This window comes from Molossus molossus, unplaced genomic scaffold, assembly GCF_014108415.1.
Source record: "Molossus molossus isolate mMolMol1 unplaced genomic scaffold, mMolMol1.p scaffold_m16_p_18, whole genome shotgun sequence".
Taxonomy (NCBI): Eukaryota; Metazoa; Chordata; class Mammalia; order Chiroptera; family Molossidae; genus Molossus; species Molossus molossus.
Window position 1 is genome coordinate 66,482,295 of NW_023425353.1, and position 20,584 is coordinate 66,502,878.

The following is a 20,584-nucleotide window of genomic DNA, read 5'->3' on the forward strand; positions in this document are numbered from 1 at the left end:
TCCCCAGAGGCACTGTCCCTGTCCCTGTCCCCCCCCACGGAATGTGCCGCTGCCGTGGCGGCGGGGACGCCGGAGGGAACTTGCCTGTGAGGACCGAGAACTTCCGTTCAGTCTCACTCGTGGAGCAGAGTGGAAGGAGTAACTGCGAACGTCACTGATGTTCTATTAGTGAGCAGTGAGGTCTGCTGGACGGTGTTGTCCTGCAGCACGCGGCCTGCGCTTCGATCGGAGAAAAGAGGGGCGCGCTTCCTGGTTGGATGTGGAGTCGGACGGTCCGCCGCAGGGATGGTTTCCCGGGCCCTGCGTTTGCCGCGCACTTCGCCGGAAGCCCGGGGAACCCACGGTGGCCGAGCTCGTCGCGGTTCTCCCGTGGGTGCGGGCAGACGGGCGCACCAGCGTGCTCTGCCTCCCACCCGGGACTCCCAGCCGTGTGAGGACTGAACCCTGACTCCCAGGAGCCCCTGCCCAGCGCTCAGGGTGTTGCAGCTTCTCTGTTTCGGTGCCGTTGCCACCAGGCGAGCCCGAGCCCGAGCCCCCCTGGTCACTGCGCCCGCCTCGCCGGCCTCAGGCCTCTCTGCCCGGGAGCCGGGCTTCGCGGAGAGCGATCCAGGCCGCCCTTCCTCAGTTCGGAACCTTCCTCAGTTCGGAACCTTCGGTGGCTTCTTGTCTGAGCCGCCAAGTCCGAGCCCTGGAACGTGACTGAAGGCTGGAATTAGTTAGCCCTGACTGACTACTTTGTTTTCTTTTCTTTTTCTAACATTTAATTGTCAAATGTTCTAAAAATTCAGAGAAGTACAGGAAGTAGTGTAACATACACCTGTGTACCTGCCGGCTGAGATTTCGCTTTGGCGTGTTGTGGGGCCTTAGGGAGTCCTGTCCCCTGGACGGGCTCAGCACTCCCTCGGGAAGGGGTGTGAGGGCTGCTGTCCCCCAGTCAGTCTGGGCAGCTGGTCTGAGCCGGCTTCGCCGTGGGCCCCGGGGGCGGAGGTGGTGACCAGTGAAGAGGCAGGTCCTCCACCCCGGGAGGGGCCGCTGCTCCGGGTTCTGCTCTGTCCTCTGCAGCGGGAGCCTGGGCTGGAAAGGCTTGGAGCGCCTCGTGCTGCCCCGCTCAGCAGCTGAGAGCTGAGTCCTTTCCAAGGCGCCCGCCGTGCCCTGCAGAAGGCCCTTCTGCCTCCTTGGGCAGACCGGATGAGGTTCTTTCTTTCCTTCATTTAAGGAATGAAGTGAAATGAGCACGTGCCCTGTGCTGGGGGCAGACATAAGCGTCACTTAGTCCTGCCTTAGACGGGGTGAATTTCAGGTCCCGAGATGGCTCCTCACTGCAGGTCACAGGAAGTTGCTGCCCCACTGTCATTAAGTAGGGAGTCGAACCAAGCTCAGGTTCCATCTCTTCTCAAAGCCTGTCTGTGCCTTCCTGCCCCTCTGTGTACCTGGAGAGTGCGGGGCGGGGGGGGGGGGGGTCTGTCCCTGGGCGCCCTGGTTTATTTGGGTCCACAGAGGACAGGCCTGATCTGAGCAGCCTTTCTGGGCAGCGGAGGTTACTCGCCAGGTTCCAGGGGAAGTAGGCCTCCCTGTGGGTCGGGTGCTCGAGGGCTTGACCTGCTCTCCGTGGTTCGAGGTCTGAGTCGACAGCGGAAGCTTAGGTGCCCATGTGCCTCCGGCCCCTCCCCGCTCGGTAGGCCCCTCCCGGCCCCCTGTGGCTGGCACTGCCCATCCCCCAGCATCACCCCGAGGTGTGCCTCCCGTTTCCAGGGGCCTCTCTCATCACGCTCGGCAGTCGGCAGGCATACTGAGCGTGTGTGCATTTCCGACACAGCCAGCTCCCCGCATGGTTTCTCCCGTGTGACATCTGTCCTTGTGGGCACTTCCCAGTGCCGCCCTCAGGGTGGGCCCACGGCTGCGGAGGGCCACGTGGTCTGCGGCTTGAGGACGCCCGAGCCCTTCTGCACGCGGGCCGCGAAGGTTATCGGTGTGAGGTGGGTTCTGGTCAGAGAAGGGCCAAGTCTGAGCCTGCGCCCCGGGGGCTGCCCTGCCCCCCTGCGGCACCGCCGGCAGGTGCGCGAGGAGGTCGTCACGTTGCGGCAACTCATGGGGTCTGGCTTCTCCCTGAAGAGCTCCAGGTACCTTCTCCTCTCTCCCTTTCTTCATTCCTCATGTTTTCAAAACAGTCCTGATTGTGCAAAAGTGCCTACGTCTCATTTCTTGGGGTGGTTTTCGGGATGGAGGGTCTGATGGCCTCGGGCCTGGGGCTGGCAGTCAGGAGCAGCCCCTGGGCTCTGCTGTCCACTCGGCAGTGTTTTCCGGTCTCCAGGTGTTCTGAACAACCTGAGGGGCTCCCCATGTCCTCGAGGTGTGTCGCAGACGTGGTAGGTGGGGCTCCCAGAGGGCTGTGCGGAAGGTGACAGAGGTGTGGGAGCTGCTCCGCACAGGTTTTCTCCAGACGCTGGGCAGGGCCAGGGGGTCGTGCCTGTGGCTTCTTAGCTCTTGAGGTTTTACGTTGGTTTCTGTCGTTCTTACCTCCCTAATCTCTTGTTTTCACTGAATTGTTCGTGAAGTGTACTGATTTGCGAGTCGGTTTCTGTGCCCATTGTGGGGCTTGCTGAGGGGCTGTGATGCTGCGCCCTCCCATTTCCTGGCGTTCCCGTCCCCACCCGTCCCCGCGTGGCCCTGTCCCTCCCTCAGCATCTGCAAACGAACCCATGCTTCCGGGAAGAGAACAGCCGTGAAGTCATCTCTTCCCTCAGATTACTCCGGGGTTTGTGTGGCCCTGAGGGGAGGCTTACGGGTGTACACGTGGCCACACATGTGATCGCCATGTGTGCATTTCCTTCTGTCCAGCAGCAAACTTGCTGGACAGTCTGCTGAACACCAGACTCGTGTGCTGGGAACCAACATGCGTGATGCCTGTTTCTTCCGGGAGCTGGCAGCTGGCAGGGAACCCAGCGAACACACCTGGTGACACAGGTGCACCGGCGTCTCACCTGCCAGGGGGAGCAGAGCGTGGGGGACAGAAGGTTGAGTTAGACCTGGTTTCCAGCTCAGCCCCTGCCCGCTGGGTAACCCGGGGTGAGGCGCCTGCGCTCCACCAGCTGCGCCGTCTGCACCTGGGCACATAGCCGCCCCGTGGGGGACGTGGCCGGGCTTCCCTGAGAGGCCACCAAGGGTACGCTCAGCGTGCTGGCTGCGGATGGTGAGCACAGGATGTCTCAGTGATGGCTCTGGGTCTCACGTGCGAGCACAGTTCAGATACAGGGAGCCAGCAAGCTGTGCACCTCGCTCTGAAGCCTGGCCCATGGAGACCTCACCCTGTACCTCCTTGGGGTGGGAGCGACAAAGCCAGATGGCAGCACGCCATTGTGACCGCCCCGCGCACAGCTGACTCCTCTGATGAAGCAGCAGCGCCTGCGGGTCGGCGTGCACACTGGTCCACGCTCCGTGTCCCAGTGAGACCAGGCGGTCCCCGTCTGCAGACACAGTGAACGGCCAACACCGTTGGTGTAGCCAATTGCCTGTTCTCTCCTAACTTGCTAACGAGTTGTCGCTGAAGGATGGACAGCTGTGTATATACGAGGATCTGACCAACAAAACCCTTAGGGAGATGGCACTCTTCGTTTTTCTCCTTCTGCTCATGCTCAGAGCCGTCCCCAGCTCTGCACTGGGACTGAGCAGCTTTGCGAGATTCAGGGATGGGAGCGAAGGAGCCTGGAGCTGGCCCTTCAGCACAGGGTCTGTCTTGGGGCACTGGGGCCTGGGTGCAGTGGGCCCAGAAGTCACCTTCCCTCACGGTGGTGCTGCATCCCAGGCTCTGCTTGTGATGACAGACTGACTCGGTGTGGGGAGTCACCCGGACAGGGTCAGGCCGACCAGGAGTGCTCCTCTGTCCTCCATCGGCTTAGGGAGCGTCCCGAGGGTGCAGGACCACCTGGACGTGAGATGTAGGGTCAGGCCGACCAGGTGTGTCCCTCTGTCCTCCATCGGCTTAGGCAGCGTCCTGACGGTGCAGGACCACCTGGACGTGAGATGGAGGGTCAGGCCGACCAGGTGTGTCCCTCTGTCCTCCATCGGCTTAGGGAGCGTCCCGAGGGTGCAGGACCACCTGGACGTGAGATGCAGGGTCAGGCTGACCAGGTGTGTCCCTCTGTCCTCCATCGGCTTAGGGAGCGTCCCGAGGGTGCAGGACCACCTGGACGTGAGATGCAGGGTCAGGCCGACCAGGTGTGTCCCTCTGTCCTCCATCGGCTTAGGGAGTGTCCCGAGGGTGCAGGACCACCTGGACGTGAGATGCAGGGTCAGGCTGACCAGGTGTGTCCCTCTGTCCTCCATCGGCTTAGGGAGCGTCCCGACGGTGCAGGACCACCTGGACGTGAGATGCAGGGGTCAGGCCGACCAGGTGTGTCCCTCTGTCCTCCATCGGCTTAGGGAGCGTCCCGAGGGTGCAGGACCACCTGGACGTGAGATGCAGGGTCAGGCCGACCAGGTGTGTCCCTCTGTCCTCCATCGGCTTAGGGAGTGTCCCGAGGGTGCAGGACCACCTGGACGTGAGATGCAGGGTCAGGCTGACCAGGTGTGTCCCTCTGTCCTCCATCGGCTTAGGGAGCGTCCCGACGGTGCAGGACCACCTGGACGTGAGATGCAGGGTCAGGCCGACCAGGTGTGTCCCTCTGTCCTCCATCGGCTTAGGGAGTGTCCCGAGGGTGCAGGACCACCTGGACGTGAGATGCAGGGTCAGGCCGACCAGGTGTGTCCCTCTGTCCTCCATCGGCTTAAGGAGCGTCCTGACGGTGCAGGACCACCTGGACATGAGATGCAGGGTCAGGCTCTGTCCAGCCTGAGCAGGGGCAAGGACGTTTGTTCTTTTTCTTTTTTATCAATAATTACTTTATTTTTTTAATTTAAATTTTATTTTTCAATTGCAGTTGACGTTCAGTGTTCTTTTGTGCACAGTGTTGTGCTTAGACAGCGTAGACGTCACAGAGTGCCCCTGGCATCTCCGCTGCCCGCCGGCCTGCACAGTCACTGCGCGTTGTTGACTGTATCCCCGCGGCCGCCTGTAGCTGCCAGGCTGCACCTCTCATCGCTTCACCTCTTCACCCAGCCCCCGGCAACCACGAGTCTGTTCTCTGCGTCCGCGTCTGTCTGTTTGGCTTGTTCACTGATTTTGTGCTTCAGCTTCTGCGTGTAAGTGGACTCATAGGTGCTTGTCTTTCCCTGACTGGCTGACACTCAGCGTGATGCCCGGCAGCCCAGCCGTGCTGTCGCAGACGGTGAGCTGCTCGTTTGCGTGGCGTTCCTGAGCACGCGTGGTCGAGGGCGGCCAGCCCGGCCTCCGGGAGGTCGGCACAGAGGAGCCCCGCCCGCAGTGACGGGCCTGGTCAGGAGGCAGCGCTCACTTCCGTGGGCCGATCACCGCTGGGACAGAGCGTGGAGACGCTCCCGTGTCCTGGGGCTGCCACCATAAACGACCACGCGTTGGTGTCTTGAAACAAAAGACATTTGTTGTCTCAGTTCTGGAGGCTGGAAGCTCGAGATCTGGGTTCCGGCAGGACTGTGCAGCCTCCAGGCCAGCAGGGAGGGGGAGGCCTTCCCGCCTCTTCCTTCCCGCCCCTTCGCGCCCCTTCGCGCCCCTTCCCGCCCCTCCTGCCCCCTCCCGCCCCTCCCCGCCCCTTCCCACGTCGTTGCTCCCTGGACCCTGGCGTTTCTGGGCTGTGGCTGCAGCCGTCCACGCTTCTCTGTGCACCTCTGTCCTCTGCTCCTGCGGCAAGGACACCAGCCCCTGGACCAGGGCTCGCCGCAGCTCACAGGGCCTCAGCTTCACCAGAATCACACCGCTGAGGCTGAGCGAGCATGGATTTTGGGGGGATGCTGTTCAACCCATTACACTCTCCTAGTACTTGTCTGTCCTTCTGGCAAAGTGGTAACCATTTCAGACAGTTGTCGCAGATCCTGCACCGTGGTGTTCTGGCAGACTTTGCGTATTTTTGGGGGTGAGCCGAGCAGTCGTCTCGGGAGGCCACACTGACTGCTGAGCTGCGGCGCGGGGCTCGTGGGGGCGGACACCTGGGCGACTCGCTCACTGCGCAGGGCTCGCGGGGGCGGACACCTGGGCGACTCGCCCACTGCAGCGTAGGGCTCACAAGGGCCTGTGGGGGGTGAGCAGGGTGCAGTGCAGGGCCCTGGGCGGAAGTGCACGCGGAGGTTAGGCAACCACGGGGGAGCTGGTGGGGCTGAATGGACCCTGTCCCGCTGGGAGGGGCAGCCGTGTCTGGACTCAGGAGCTCTCTTCTCTCCCTCCACAGAAAGGCCCCCCCTCTGGGAAAGACCGGGTGAAGAAAGGTGGCTCCTACATGTGCCATAAGGTGAGTGGCGTCGCTGAGCCCTGTTCGGTGGTCTGAGCAGGTTCGTGGACCAGTGTAAACATCAGCCTGCGAAGTCCGTCTTCTGCTCAGACTGATGCTAACACTGACCTACCCCATCGAGGCAGAACCACAGTGGATAATCCTCTCAAGGTTGGGCACAGGCGTGGGGAGAAGTGGCCCCAGAGCAGAGGTTGGGGATGACCTGATGTCAACCCCACTCCATCTGTTGAATCTTGACCCTTTGAGAGACCAAGTGGTCCCCTGACCGGGTTGGGGTGCGCACCTTCTCTAGCATGTGAATCTGGGAGCACACTCCTGATTGATTCGAGAGCGGATTCTCTGTTGAGATGAAGCAAGGTTATCGATGGGGTGGATTCGGTGTGCTGGTGGAAACACCCCAAGTGTTGTAGGGTCGATGTGCTTTGTGAAACGTGCCAGCCTCAGACAGAGTTGCTGCTGTTCGGGCTGAGATTCCGGGGTCAGAGCTGCTGTTCCCGGTTAGCGGGAGTGGCGGGCTTTCTGAGTAACCACTGGGGGGACTTCTGGAATCGAATGCCATTTCTGTCCTTTTTCTTTCGATCACATATGTCAGTGTGCCCAGCACTCCCGCCTCTGCCCCCGTGAAAGATGGATTTAGCAAATTGTCCCTACAAGAAGCTTCCCTGGAAATTTAGCCCAGACAGTAGAGACCTAAAACAGCCCGTCACGGCTGCAGATCCTGTTGCTGGTTCGATGATGGGAGCGTTGTCAGATTTTGCCTTCAAACAGTGGCTCTCAGACCTCGTTCCACGTTAGCATCATCCAGCATCTCTACAGATGCTGATGCCCGTGTCCTCTCTCGCCTCATTCTGCCTCGGTTTTCCTGTAGTGTGCCCTGGGCACCCGGGTTTGGAAGCCCTCTAGGGGTGATGGTGCCCAGAAAAGTCTGGTGGGTCTGTGGGTGTGTCATCTGCGTGCTTAGCGTTTTCAGTCCAGTCGTCCAGGTGGGAGTTCATGGGGCGGAGCTCACTTTGTTTTGCACCTACACTTAGGACAAGATGTGGACAAATTTATCATTAAGATTCTGATTTTAATTCTAAATTAAAAGTATTGTCCCAGGTCATCCCAGTAATTTTAAATATTTATATACACATTAGTCTGTGGTCCTAGATTTTTGCCTCCAGTTCAAACTTACTATAAGAAAGTCTGAGTCCTTTTGTTGGGGAACCGGATTTCCATGAAAAACAGGTGAAGCTCTCTCTACATGATAGTATTTCAAAACCTTATTTGCCACTCATTATGTCTCTGACATACGATGCATTTACTCTGTAAGGATTGAGGGCCAGATTTTTTCTGAAGAAACAGTGGAGAAAATGAAGCTTGTAAAAAACAATGTAAGCATGGACCGTAAAATATCCCAGTGCCATGCACCTGAATATATCTGCTTTAACATTTCAGTTTTTCCCCCTTATTTTAAATCTGCATTTTTATAGGCTTCCTGGTTTACTCTTTTTTAAAATATATTTCAAGTTAATATGTACTTCTAGTGGATGCATTTATGTGGTATAGTTGGTTTTGTATATTTATCTTATGTCCTATGACTTTGTTAAACTCATCTACGTTAATAATATTTTTGTAGATTCTATTGGATTTTTTACATAGGTGGTGAATACAGACCGTTTCACCTCTTCCTGTTTTAGCTGCCTGCCTTTTATTGTTTTCCTTGTATTGTCCAGAATCTCCATTGTAGTGTTGAATAGAAGTGGTAAAAATAGTCCTGGCCGGTTTGGCTCAGCGGTTAGAGCGTCAGCCTTCGGTTCAGAGAGACGCGGGTTCGGTTCCCGCTAAGGGCATGTACCTCAGTTGCAGTTTTTCCCCGGCCCTGGTTGGTCGTGCAGGTGGCAGCCACTCAATGTGTCCCTTTTACGTCAGTGTTTCTCTCTCTCTCTCTCTCTCTTCCTCTCTCTCCCTCCCACTCTACCTGAACAAAAAATGGAAAAGTGTCCTCAGGTGAGGATAAAACAAAAAAAAGAAGTGGTAAGAATAGATATTCTTCATTTTTGAGACAAGAATCTTAAGAATCGAAGTTAAATTTGATTCTAGCTATAGTGTTTTCAAAGATGCCCTTTATTGGTTTGAGGAAGTTTCCTTCCATTCCTGGTTTTTTGACACAATTTATCAGAAATGGATGTACATTTTATTTTGCCTAATGTTTTTTCTGTAGCTATTGAGATATTTATATGGTTTTTCTTTTTTAGTCTGTTAATATGGTGAATTACACTTATCGATTTTAAATTTTCAAATGTTAAACTATCCTTGCCTTCCTGGAATAATCCACTTAGTTATGATGTATTATCTTTTTGGTGTATTTTGGATGGTTTGCTATAAAATGTGAAGCATTTTTGCATTTATGTTTGTGATGGGTGTTGGTCTGTTGATTTCTTATCTGCTTTGGTATCAGTGTATTGCTGGCTCCATGGATGAGTGGAAAAACATTTTCTCATTTTAAACTTTCTGGAGGAGTTTGTGTAGAATCAGCTGTTTGTTTCTTAAATACAGGGTAAAAGTAGGTTTACAGTTGTTCTTATGGAAAATAATACAATAATTATTAAATAATACAAGAGTAAACTGTTTTTCATGTACTCACAACTGTAAATAAACCTATTTTGGCCTACCCTGTATTTGAGAAAATTCCCCAAGAGAAACTATTTGGGCCTAGAGTTGTAAATATAAATTTTATTTAGTTAATAGCTGCAGGGTTATGCAGATTATCTGTTTCTTCTTGATTAATATCTGGGAGTTTGTGTCTTTCAAAGAATTTGTTCATTTCATCTGAGTTATTGCATTCATTGGCATAATCTTTGCCTTTGCATTGGCTGTTTAGACCATTTACGTTTAATGTGATTATTGATATGGTTGGGTTTAAATTTGCCGTCTTGATATTTGGGTTTTTTTTTTGTCTCATCTGTTTTTGTCCCCCCCCCCCCCCTTTGACTTCTTTGGAATTAAATATTTTTATCACTCTGTTTTTCTCCTTTAGCTTTTTAGCTATAACTCTTTGTTTAAAAATTTTAGTGATTCATTTAGAGTTTCTAATATATATATTTAACTTTTCTTAGTCTACCTGAAGGATAAGTTTTAATTTAGTCAAACTTAGAGGGATGGAGAGAATATTCCAGAATACCAGGAGAACATCACAGTGTTGGTTGTGAATTACTTTCAGAGCACCTGTCCTTCAAACTAGATTGAAATGATACTATAGAAAGTATTGAGGTGTGGACTCTGGAATGAGACCTGGGTCGGAGCTGTAACTGTTCCTTGCCAGTCTGTAACCTTGGGACTTGACCTTTCTAAGCCTCAGTTTCCACATTTGTAAAATGCCCGTCATAGTTGCACCCCCTCTGAGGTTCTTATGGGGAATGAATGGACCGTCGCACCTGAGCTTGGTCCAGAGCCTAGTCATGGTAACACCTCCGACAAAGTGAGTTGCTGGCACCATCATCCTCCATCATCATCTCTATTGTAGTCAGATTGTTTCTCCCTTCTCTTGAATATGGATCCAGCTAAGGAATCCCTAACTAGGTAGGCAGAGTCCTGGAAATGACTCTTAAGGCATAGGTGGAAATCAATAAAAGAAAGAAAATCAATTTAAAAAAAGAAAGAATAATGTAATTCACATTTTAAAAAATCACCTTGCTTAGAAGGTGACTTGCTTTTCACTGTGGGTCAGGGCTAGTAAGCGCCGAGGATCAGTCACAACCTCTGAAAGTCCACCCAGAGTACAGCTTCAGCAAGGAGAAGGGGACACATGAGGAGAAGCGGCGTGGCTTCCGGTTAAGAGCACAGACTCTGGCTTGGAAAGGCTGCCATTCTGGCTCCACCACGGACCTGCCGTGGGACCCTGGGCGCACTGTCAGCATCCCTGTGCCTCAGTTTCTCCCAGGTGTATAAGTTGGACACTGGTAACACCTACCCACAGGTCCCTGGGAGGACGCGGTGAACCAGTGCTGGAGAAGTTCTTAGGACCGTCTGCATAGTAAGTACTCAGGAAACTGGTTGTTGGATGTGGCCGGGTGCTCAGCTGGTTAAAGCGTTGTCCTGATACACCGAGGTTGTGGGTTTGATCCCTGGTCAGGTCACATACAAGAAGCAACCACTGAATGCATGAATAAGTGATCGACACATTGCTGTTTCTTTCAAAAAAAAATCCATAAATAAAAAGTTAAAGAAAGAAACGTTGGTTGCTGTTCTTGAATGTTGTTCAGTTCGTCCCTGTGGGGTTTTCTGCCCACACACAGCAGGGAGGAAACCCTCACCTGCCGGCATTTTCCACCAGGGTCGCTCACAGAGGGCAAGACGTGGGTGGGAAATGGGGGGCCCGGGCTCTGCTGTGCGTTTTCTGCGGTGATTTTGTCTACGATGCGCTACAGTGACGGTAAGGCCCGCCCAGCCCCTGGGCGCTCTCGTAGGAGCCTCGCTCCCGGCGCCCTGGACTTCTCAGCCGCGTGGCGGCAGGTGGTCACCGACTGCGTGGACTTCCCGCGTCCCCGCCCACAGCTGTAGCACAGACGCGGAGGTCAGCTTCACACAGGATGAAATAGGCTAAAACAGGCCCTCCCCACTACCTCTGTTCTTAATGAATAAAATGACCCATATTCCAGCCACTCGGAGCTCACGTCATTAATCACCATTTCGGTGCTGACAGGAGACTCGGAGGGAAGGGCAGCGAGGGGGTAAAATCAGGCCGTTTCCTCCGACTCTGTTCGCCGCCCCCGAGACTGGGCCGGGCGCACGGCGTGGCGTGGACTTGCGGAGCGGACGAGGACTCGGGAGTGGAACAGCGTGCGAGCCGACCGTCCCTGCTGCGAGGGCACTGACCCCGGCCCGACTCGGGGTGAGGGGTTTCAGGGCCTGGCTCCCCCCCACAGGGCTCCGTGTAGCGAAGGTTTCTGTCGTCACTGGGTTCAAGCCTTTCCGTCTACAAACAGCATCTTCATTGCATTAAAAGTTAGAGAGTGGGTGATAAACGTAAAAATGAAACAATTGTTCTGCTTCCTAAAGAAAACGACTGATCGCATTCTACCCAGCGTTTTGGAGTAGTTTTGTGTTTTCCTTCCCCGAATGGAATTCTGCTGTGTCCCGGGGCTTCCCGCGCAGCTGTGCAGCATCTGCTGGCTGGCACCCCTGCCTGCCGGCGGCCCCAGGCCCCAGCCGCGCCCTCCGACAGTGCTGGGCGGCCTGCGCAGACTCGCCCCCGCCGCGCTGTGTGCACGGGCACCACTGTGTCAGAGCCTGTGCTCCGTCACTCACTCGGGGTACGCTGCCAGCGAAGACCTCTGAGCCGTGCCCTTCCCCCGCGAGGTCCTCAGTTCCCATCACACAGCGGTGCCTTCCCAGCAGGGCGTGACGACAGCCACGTGCTCAGCGCCAGACTGGAGCGTCCCCTTTCCAGGGTGCGACCGTGAGACTTGCGGAGCCGCCGGCTAGCACCCTGGAGCCACCGGCTGGCACCCTGGGTCCATGAGGGCGCAGGTCTGCCTGGGGCAGGGGCCCAGGTCGGCTCTGCACTGAGGGGCCTCTGTTCAGTCTCAAGTTTGTTAGGTGCCTCCTACGCGCCCAGCCTGCCTTTCCCGTGGGACCGCGAGGGAGCGTCTCGGGTCTTCCCGCAGGGGGCTGGTTTGTGTCGGGGAACAGAGCAGAACGGCTGTGCTCCAGTCCCGCAGCGCGGAGTCTTGGATTTCGCCCTTTCTAAGCAGACGAGCAGTTAGTTGGCCACCGTTCGTGCACATGGGCATCACTTCTAACTTTTTGAAAACCCTCCACCGAGCCCAGCTCCTTGTTCGCCCAGAAACTGCCTGCTGCCGCCTCCACCCTCTGTCCTTCATCCGCTTCCTGTGGCCCTCGCTGTCGCCACGGATGATCTCCTCCCGATCTTCAGGCCTGTCCGCCACAGGGCGCCTCCGGCCACTGTTTCTGCGGTCAGTCGCCTCACGCTCGCCGTCTCCCTGGTGGCTTTCTTCCCAGCTGACCGCTGCGAGGAGTATAAGTCTTTGGACGAGGAGTGTCCTGGGTCTGGCTCGCCGTGCGTCGCGGTGCCCAGAGCGGCAGGCAGTGTGGTGTGGCCCTTGGAGCCGTCGGGGAAGCAGGAAGGTGCTCTGGTGGGACCGCTGTGGCCCGGTACCGTCCCCTCACGGAACCGCTGCCTTTTCTCCCTTTGACATCAGTACGTCTGCTCCTGGCCTGGGCCCTGGGCCAAAGCAGCAGCAGCAGCGCTGGGGAGCAGGTGTTTGGGCCTCGCTCCGGACCACTCCGAGCCCTCAGGCTGTGGTCAGCTGAAGTCCGAGGCCACTGCGGCTCCGCCTTCCATGTCTTCCTTGAAGGCTGTTCTTCTACAGGGACAGTCCCTTTCCCCGAACCTCCGATCCCTGTACGTGTTGCACCTGCTTGATGTGCAGCCTGTGGTCTCCCGCAGGGCGGACCGTGCTCCACTCGGTTCCTCTGTGGCTGGTGCGGTGCCGTGTGGAACAGGGGCGTCCCCGGTGGCTGTTGGCCGTGTGCGGTGCCGTGTGGAACAGGGGCGTCCCCGGTGGCTGTTGGCCGTGTGCGGTGCCGTGTAGAACCGGGGCGTCCCCGGTGGCTGTTGGCCGTGTGCGGTGCCATGTGGAACAGGGGCGTCCCCGGTGGCTGTTGGCCGTGTGCGGTGCCGTGTGGAACAGGGGCGTCCCCGGTGGCTGTTGGCCGTGTGCGGTGCCGTGTGGAACAGGGGCGTCCCCGGTGGCTGTTGGCCGTGTGCGGTGCCGTGTGGAACCGGGGCGTCCCCGGTGGCTGTTGGCCGTGTGCGGTGCCGTGTGGAACAGGGGCGTCCCCGGTGGCTGTTGGCCGTGTGCGGTGCCGTGTGGAACAGGGGCGTCCCCGGTGGCTGTTGGCCGTGTGCGGTGCCGTGTGGAACAGGGGCGTCCCCGGTGGCTGTTGGCCGTGTGCGGTGCCGTGTGGAACAGGGGCGTCTCCGGTGGCTGTTGGCCGTGTGCGGTGCCGTGTGGAACCGGGGCGTCCCCGGTGGCTGTTGGCCGTGTATGGTGCTGTGTGGAACAGGGGCGTCCCTGTCTGGCTGCCCGCCTCCCCTGGGACTCGATTCCTGTCCCAGGGTGGAAGTCACCGCACATGCTTGGAGCGTGGGGTCAGGAGCCCCCACAGGAACCCCGCTGGCCCCCCGCAGCCCCACAGTGGGCCCAGCGGGGATGTGGCTCCACGGCCTCTTCCTACTGGGCCACCTCTGGGCTCTGGGCTTCCGTCAGCGCAGTTCAGGCATATTTTTGTTCACCTCCCCTCCGCCGGCCTGGACACTGGATCTGTGTGGTGTCCTCGCCGGCCACAGGGGGGTGGGAGAGTTGGTTGCTAGCATCTCACTGTCTGAAGGCCAAGCGCTGTCCTCTTGTGGTGGAACCACGTGCGTCAGCTTCAGAGACGGAGAAGGACGAGGACTGAGGAGGAACCAGCCTCTGCAGTGCTGGCGGCAGGTGACGTGCTGCCGCGCCCTGAGGAGGGCCTGCTGGGGCTACGCACCGCTGGGCCTGGGCTCACTCCGCGTCCTTGAACACACGGAGCCATCCCGGGCTCCTCCAGTGCCTCTGTGCGTGGTGGCCGAACGGTGGTAAGGTGGACCTGCCGCTCCGCGTCTGCGCGCGCCTGCCCCTCCGCAGTAGCCGAGCAGAGATCCGCACCCCACTTGGAGCTCTGTGAGGCGTCACCTGACTCAGAAGGCCACGTACTAAAAATGCTTCTGCAGCCCTGGCCGGTGTGGCTCAGCGGTTAGAGCGTCGGCCTGCGGACCAGAGAGACCCGGGTTCCGTTCCCTCTAGGGGCACGTAACTCGGTTGCAGTTTGTCCCCGGACCCGGTTGGGGTCATTTGGGTGGCGACCGCTTGATGTGTCTTTCTCATGTCGATGTTTCTCTCTCTCTTTCTCCCTCTCTCCCGCTCTGTCTGAAGATAAATGCAAAAATGTCCTCAGGTGAGGATAAAAAAAATGTCTCTGCGGTTTGTCCTGCTCTCGATGTCCCTGGGTTTAACTGGTCAGTCCACCAGATATTAAATCATGTCATTGTCATTCTGAATCTTCTCTCAATTGCCATCAAAGCTTTATCACTTGGCTTAACGTCAGAGACCATTTGAACTGTACAAGTAACTCCCCAAGTTGTAACAGTAGCAGAGGGGAGGGGAGTAGCAGTGGCGGAGTCATGGGAACTGAGCTGCTAGAGCCATTAACACGACGAGGCTGAGGCGGGAGGGACCCCGTCCTGTCTGCTGAACCCACAGAGCTCAGCGCCCTCCGGGACCCTGCGGGGTTCCTGTCCACCCCCGATGCCATTCTCCACGGCTCCTGGCACCTCACCCTGTCAGCCCGCCCTGTGACTGCTCGCCGGCGGGCCCCATCCCGGGGCCAAGAATGCTTTTCCTACGAGAGCTGAAACTTCCCTGCCCCTCTGGGGAACCTCGGGCTTCGCCTCGCTGTGCTCCCGACTTGCAGACCTCAGGACCCGCGACCCGATCTGTCAGTTCTTTCTAGCGAAGCCACAGACAGACTTCGCGCGACCCGTATCGGGTAGGGGATCTGAGACCCACGGCCGGGTAACCGTGTCCGTCCTGGGCGGGTTCCGAGGCTCCGGTCTCTCATGCGATTACCTAGATGGAGAGCGACCGTTCACACAGTCTGGGCTCCGCCTTCTTCGTTTAGCACTGTCCCAGCACACTTTCCGGTGTCCTTAAACCACAGTCATGGTTTCTAACGGCTGCTCACCAGTCCAAGAGGTGGACACACCGTGAGGCATGTAACCATTGGTCATTGGTTTATTTGTGACGGTTGTAAGTGGCGGTCGCCCCGACATCTTTGTTCTCTATGGCATGTTTACGAGGTGCAGGGCATTGGAGAGGACGCAGTGAACAGTGCGTGGACTGCTCTTCTCAAAGCATGCACACTGCGTGTGCAGGGGGCGGGAGGGAAGCTGGGTGTGCAGGAGGGGGCGTGGGGGGAAGCTGCATGTGCAGGGGGGTGGGGGGGCAGCTGGGTGTGCAGGGGGCAGCTGGGTGTGCAGGGGGGCGGGGGGGCAGCTGGGTGTGCAGGGGGGCTGGGGGGCAGCTGGGTGTGCAGGGGGCAGGGGGCAGCTGGGTGTGCAGGGGGGGCAGCTGGGTGTGCAGGGGGAGGTGGTAGGGAAGCTGGGTGTGCAGGGGGGCGGGGGGCAGCTGGGTGTGCAGGGGGGCGGGGGGCAGCTGGGTTGCAGGGGGGCGGGGGGCAGCTGGGTTGCAGGGGGGCGGGGGGCAGCTGGGTTGCAGGGGGGCGGGGGGCAGCTGGGTGTGCAGGGGGGCGGGGGGCAGCTGGGTTGCAGGGGGGCGGGGGGCAGCTGGGTTGCAGGGGGGCGGGGGGCAGCTGGGTGTGCAGGGGGGCGGGGGGCAGCTGGGTGTGCAGGGGGGCGGGGGGCAGCTGGGTTGCAGGGGGGCGGGGGGAAGCTGGGTTGCAGGGGGGCGGGGGGAAGCTGCGTGTGCAGGGGGAGGTGGTAGGGAAGCTTCGTGTGCAGGGGGAGGTGGTAGGGAAGCTGGGTGTGCAGTGGGAGGTGGTAGGGAAGCTGGGTGTGCAGGGGGAGGTGGTAGGGAAGCTGGGTGTGCAGGGGGAGGTGGTAGGGAAGCTGCGTGTGCAGGGGGAGGGGGGAGGGAAGCTGGGTGTACAGGAGGAGGGGGGAGGGAAGCTGCGTGTGCAGGGGGGTGGTAGGGAAGCTGCGTGTGCAGGGGGGTGGTAGGGAAGCTGGGTGTGCAGGAGGGGGGAGGGAAGTCGGGTGTGCAGGGGGAGGGGGAGGGAAGCTGGGTGTGCAGGGGGGCGGGAGGGAAGCCGGGTGTGCAGGAGCGTGTGCAGGTGGGTGGGAGGTCTTGTCTGGGTGCCTGGGGCCTCGTGAACCTGATGGGTAGCTGAGGCCAACCCAGAGTGCTCACCTTCCCCTCTCCGCTCAGTCCTACTGCTACAGGTACCGCTGTGCAGCAAGAAGCCAGAACACCCCCGACAGCTCCGCCTCCAACCTGGGGTTCCGCTGCGCCGCGGACAGCCTGCCCACCGCCCACTAAGCGCCAAGAGCCTCCTGCGGCCCCGAGGGGTCGACCTGGATGGCCACCCGTGTAGACCCCCGCGGTGGGTCGTACCCGCCTAACCACCAAAGGAGCTGCCTTGCCAACCAGACCAAATTGCTGACCTGCCCCGGCACACGCGCCCCCTCGGGTGCTGGGTGTCGTGTCGGGAGAACTTTGCCATGTTTTACTTTGGGGTCTTTTAAAGAGGAGGGGGGTGGAGGGAGCCCGGAGCGAGGCCGTGGGAGGCTGCGTCTTACCCCGGCTCTGTCCTGGGGTCAGCCCCCAGGGTCCTGTCTCCCAGGGAGGATGCTCGCAGACCGCGGAGGCGCTCACTGATTCTGTGGGTTTGCGAGAGTCTGCTGTGGTTTCACAGAGTTTATGACATTATCGTGGAGCTGTTTTTCCACGCGCGATCCTTGGGTGATTTCAATCATGTAAAATAAGAGTTCTCGTGGGTATTGCTTTCAGGAAAGGGTGGGAGGTGGCCACAACGAGGCTTTATAGTCACTTGCACTTTGTTTTCCGAGGAAATGCGTGTCTTTCGCATCGTCACGGTGGCTCCCACGGGGGCCATGACGGGGGGGGGGGCAGCTCAGCCTCTGAACACGCAGGACACCCGGGTGACTGCTTTATCTCAACGTAAGTGCCTTGGTCCGGGGCAGTTACAGCCCCGTCTCCGTGGATACGAGACGTGTGCTGCAAGGAGACCCGCTCAATTCGAGACGCAGGAGATGGAGAGCTGCGGATGAGTGTATTGAGGGTCCCCGTGTTTGTAAGGGGGTAGGGATCCGGTGGGCCGTGGGGTCAGATGCTTGAATCAGTGCCACGTGGAATAAACTCTGCTGAGTCAGCCTTCACTCGCCTCGTTGTGTTTCTTTTAAAGAAATGACTGGTGACGTGGCTGGGTTCGTTTGCGAGAGAACTTTCCTGTCCGTTAGCTGCTTGCTAACGCTGTGCGAGCCAGCTGCGGGGTCCGATAGTCCAAGAGCAAGCCTGCCCTGCCGGGACCCTGGCCGAGACCTTGCTGCTTCGTGCCCGGGGGAGGCGACGTCCAGGGACTGCGTGGGCCGTGGTCCAGTGAGCCCCTCGCTCCGAGTGCCGCTCTGGGCAGAGGTCGCAGGCATCAGGGTCGCATCCCACTCCTTCGGGCCTACCTGTCATTTGAAAGAAACGTTTCCTCTTTATGTTGGTTGTTCAGAAAGTAAGCGCAGCCCACACACGGTTGCTACTTTGTATACAGCTGCTGGGGCGTTTGGCCACATTTACCTGTCTGTCTGTCTGTCTGTCTGTGGATATAGAATGTTTCCCCACAAACCTTCACTGATTGATCATTAATTCCAAGCAAAACAAACAAACAGCATTTGCTTAATTGAAAAAATACAGAAACGAATGTGGGGGAAAGGATTTTATTCTTCAAGCCACCACTTGGGTTTCTGTCTCCTGGTGACGTCCCACCTGCTCACGTGTTCACGTGGTATTTTTGCTCTGAATTGTGGATCCCTCCTGTTCATTCATGCCATCTAGCATAAATATTTTCGGGTGTGTTTTGGCTTAGTCTTTAGAATTGCATTTTTAGCTGCAGCATAATATTAGAAAGCATTTAAAACAAAGTCCTGGCACATCATTGAAGAACCACATTTCCAGGTTACCAACCACAGGCTGCTCCAGGCTGCAGCCCGCCACGGCCACGGCCACGGCCACGGCCCCGCATGACGTTGTGCGCCCACAGCACAGCGCGACGGCAGCGTGGCAGCCCCACTGCCGGCTCTCGCGTCCCGGAACACCACCTTGTGCAGACTGCATGTGAGAGAGGGCACAGGGAAGACGGGGGGCAGGCACCCAGAGCCTAAGGGGCAGGGGTGGAAAGAACCGCCTTAGTAAAACAGTAGCCCCACTGCATTTCCAGCTGCAGCCAGCGACAGCCGGGGCCCTCTGCAGCCTGAAGCCAGGTCCTTCCTGCTCCCGACGAAAGTCCCTGAAGCATCCGCTTGCATGGAGGCCCCTGCCTGCATCAGGGGTAAAGGCTGAGCTGCTTGTAGATTTTCTTTTCCTTTATTGATGTTGGAGAGAAGAAGGGAGAGGGAGAGAGACAGAAACATCTATGAGGGAGAACATTGATGGGCCCCTCCTGCACGCTCCCCACTGGGGATCAGGCCCACCACCTGGGCATGTGCCCTGACCGGGAATCGAACCGGCAGCCTCTTAGTGCAGGGTCGATGCTCAGCCCCTGAGCCACACCGGCTGGGCAGGACTTCATCCATCTGTGTGTGAGCAGTGTGGGCAGCCTTTGCGGCTCCGCTGTGAGGAGTTCTCCCACTGGGACGGTGCTCCGAACCCGACTCCCGCCCTCTGACGCACGCAGGGGCTCAGGTGTGTGCACACCTGCCTCGGTCCGAGTCCTGGGCGGGGCCCATTGTTGCCGGGTGTGCTTGCGGGCCCAGTGGGCAGCGGGGCCTCTCGTCTGAAAGCCTCGTGAACATGGGCGGGGCGGGATGGGAGGGGTGGTGACCGCGTGACAGCTCCTGGTGGAGAACACGGGATTGCGTCCACCGTCGAGCTGTGCGGTGCAGCCTGCAGCCTAACCCGCACAGACCTGCCCAGTGGGGGTCTCCTCTCCCCCCCCTCCCCCTCCGTTCCTTATTTTCTCAGTAAGTGTTCACGCGGTGGGCCCTTCAGGAGGATAAATGGAGGGTGCCGTTAGTTTCAGGGGTGCTGCCGGGCCGGTGCAGTGGGTCGTGACTGCAGATGCCGCAGACTGGGCTGAGATCGTGGTGTCATACGTGCGGCCGTGGCCTCTCCCGAGAACTCGGATCTGCGTCCTCACACTGACCCTCTGAAACACCCCTCTCAGGCTTACGTAGACCTGTTGCCTGCGGCCAACTCCGCTCGACCAGTGGAGGGAGTATTTTTAAAAAAGAAACAACGTGGAAAGACAGGTGTCTTCCGTCCCAGGACTTCCGGAGTCCGTCCCAGAGGCCAGTGTGGGTGCGTTGTCCTTGCAAGTGAGCCATCGCGAGCATTTCTCCCTCCTCCCCTGCTCCCCAGGGGCAGTGTTGCTCCGGGGCCGCCCCGTGGCGGCCTTGGGGGCAGCGGGAAGTTGTGGCCTGGACCTGGCTGCTCCGGTCCCGGTCCCGACAGTGGCCGCGTCCCTGTCCTTTCCCGGGAGCTCTTCAGCTGCTTACTGCTGGCTCCGCCGTGTACCCCGAGGGCTGCGGAGACCCCCTGGGCCGCCTCCAGCCCTGAGGATGAAAAGTGGCTCATTTCATGCGGCACAAAATCCAACCTTTTCCGTCGGAGAAGTGACTGCCGGCGAGCAGTGTGCCCGTCAGGAGAGCCCCCAGTGAGCAGGGCCTCGCCTGGCCTGGAAACGCCCTCCTGGCCCTCTGTCCCCCCACCTCCCGCCACCTGTCACTCAACAGGCACAGGGGCTCAGCGGCCTTGGCGGTCCCTGTTCACCACGGCCGGGGCTCCTTGCCGCCTGGGCAGGCCGCCGGCAGACGGCAGCAGGAACGTCGGCTCCCCGGCTGCCGGTTCCATTTCACCTGGTAAACGGAGGTCTCTGCAGTAAGACGACCTGAGCAGGCCTTGGGGCACACCGCGAGCCTCCCGTGCTGCTGGGGACGGCGGGCCTTGGGGCACACCGCGAGCCTTCCGTGCTGCTGGGGATGGCGGGCCTTGGGGCACACCGCGAGCCTCCCGTGCTGCTGGGGATGGCGGGCCTTGGGGCACACCGCGAGCCTTCCGTGCTGCTGGGGATGGCGGGCCTTGGGCACACCGCGAGCCTTCCGTGCTGCTGGGGATGGCAGGCCTTGGGGCACACCGCGAGCCTCCCGTGCTGCTGGGGACGGCGGGCCTTGGGGCACACCGCGAGCCTCCCGTGCTGCTGGGGACGGCGGGCCTTGGGGCACACCGCGAGCCTTCCGTGCTGCTGGGGACGGCGGGCCTTGGGGCACACCGCGAGCCTTCCGTGCTGCTGGGGATGGCGGGCCTTGGGCACACCGCGAGCCTCCCGTGCTGCTGGGGACGGCGGGCCTTGGGCACACCGCGAGCCTCCCGTGCTGCTGGGGACGGCGGGCCTTGGGGCCCAGTGCTTGCGGCCCCTGGAGATGACTAGCCCGGGAGGCCCTGACGGCGCTG

The 20,584-nt window shown here is 58.8% G+C and overlaps 1 protein-coding gene across 7 annotated transcripts in view; it reads left to right on the forward strand.

Annotated features, from left to right (window-relative positions):
• SUMF1 (sulfatase modifying factor 1) overlaps positions 1-20,584 on the forward strand; it is a 103,122-nt gene that overhangs the window by 34,802 nt on the left and 47,736 nt on the right. For 3 of the 7 annotated variants that reach the window (XM_036266900.1, XM_036266901.1, XM_036266906.1), the window contains 2 exons: positions 6,297-6,356; positions 16,334-16,459. In XM_036266900.1, the coding sequence (XP_036122793.1) occupies positions 6,297-6,356; positions 16,334-16,444 (171 nt within the window). In that variant the 3' untranslated portion in view covers positions 16,445-16,459. The other 4 variants (XM_036266903.1, XM_036266904.1, XM_036266905.1 and 1 more) reach the window with 4 other exon arrangements.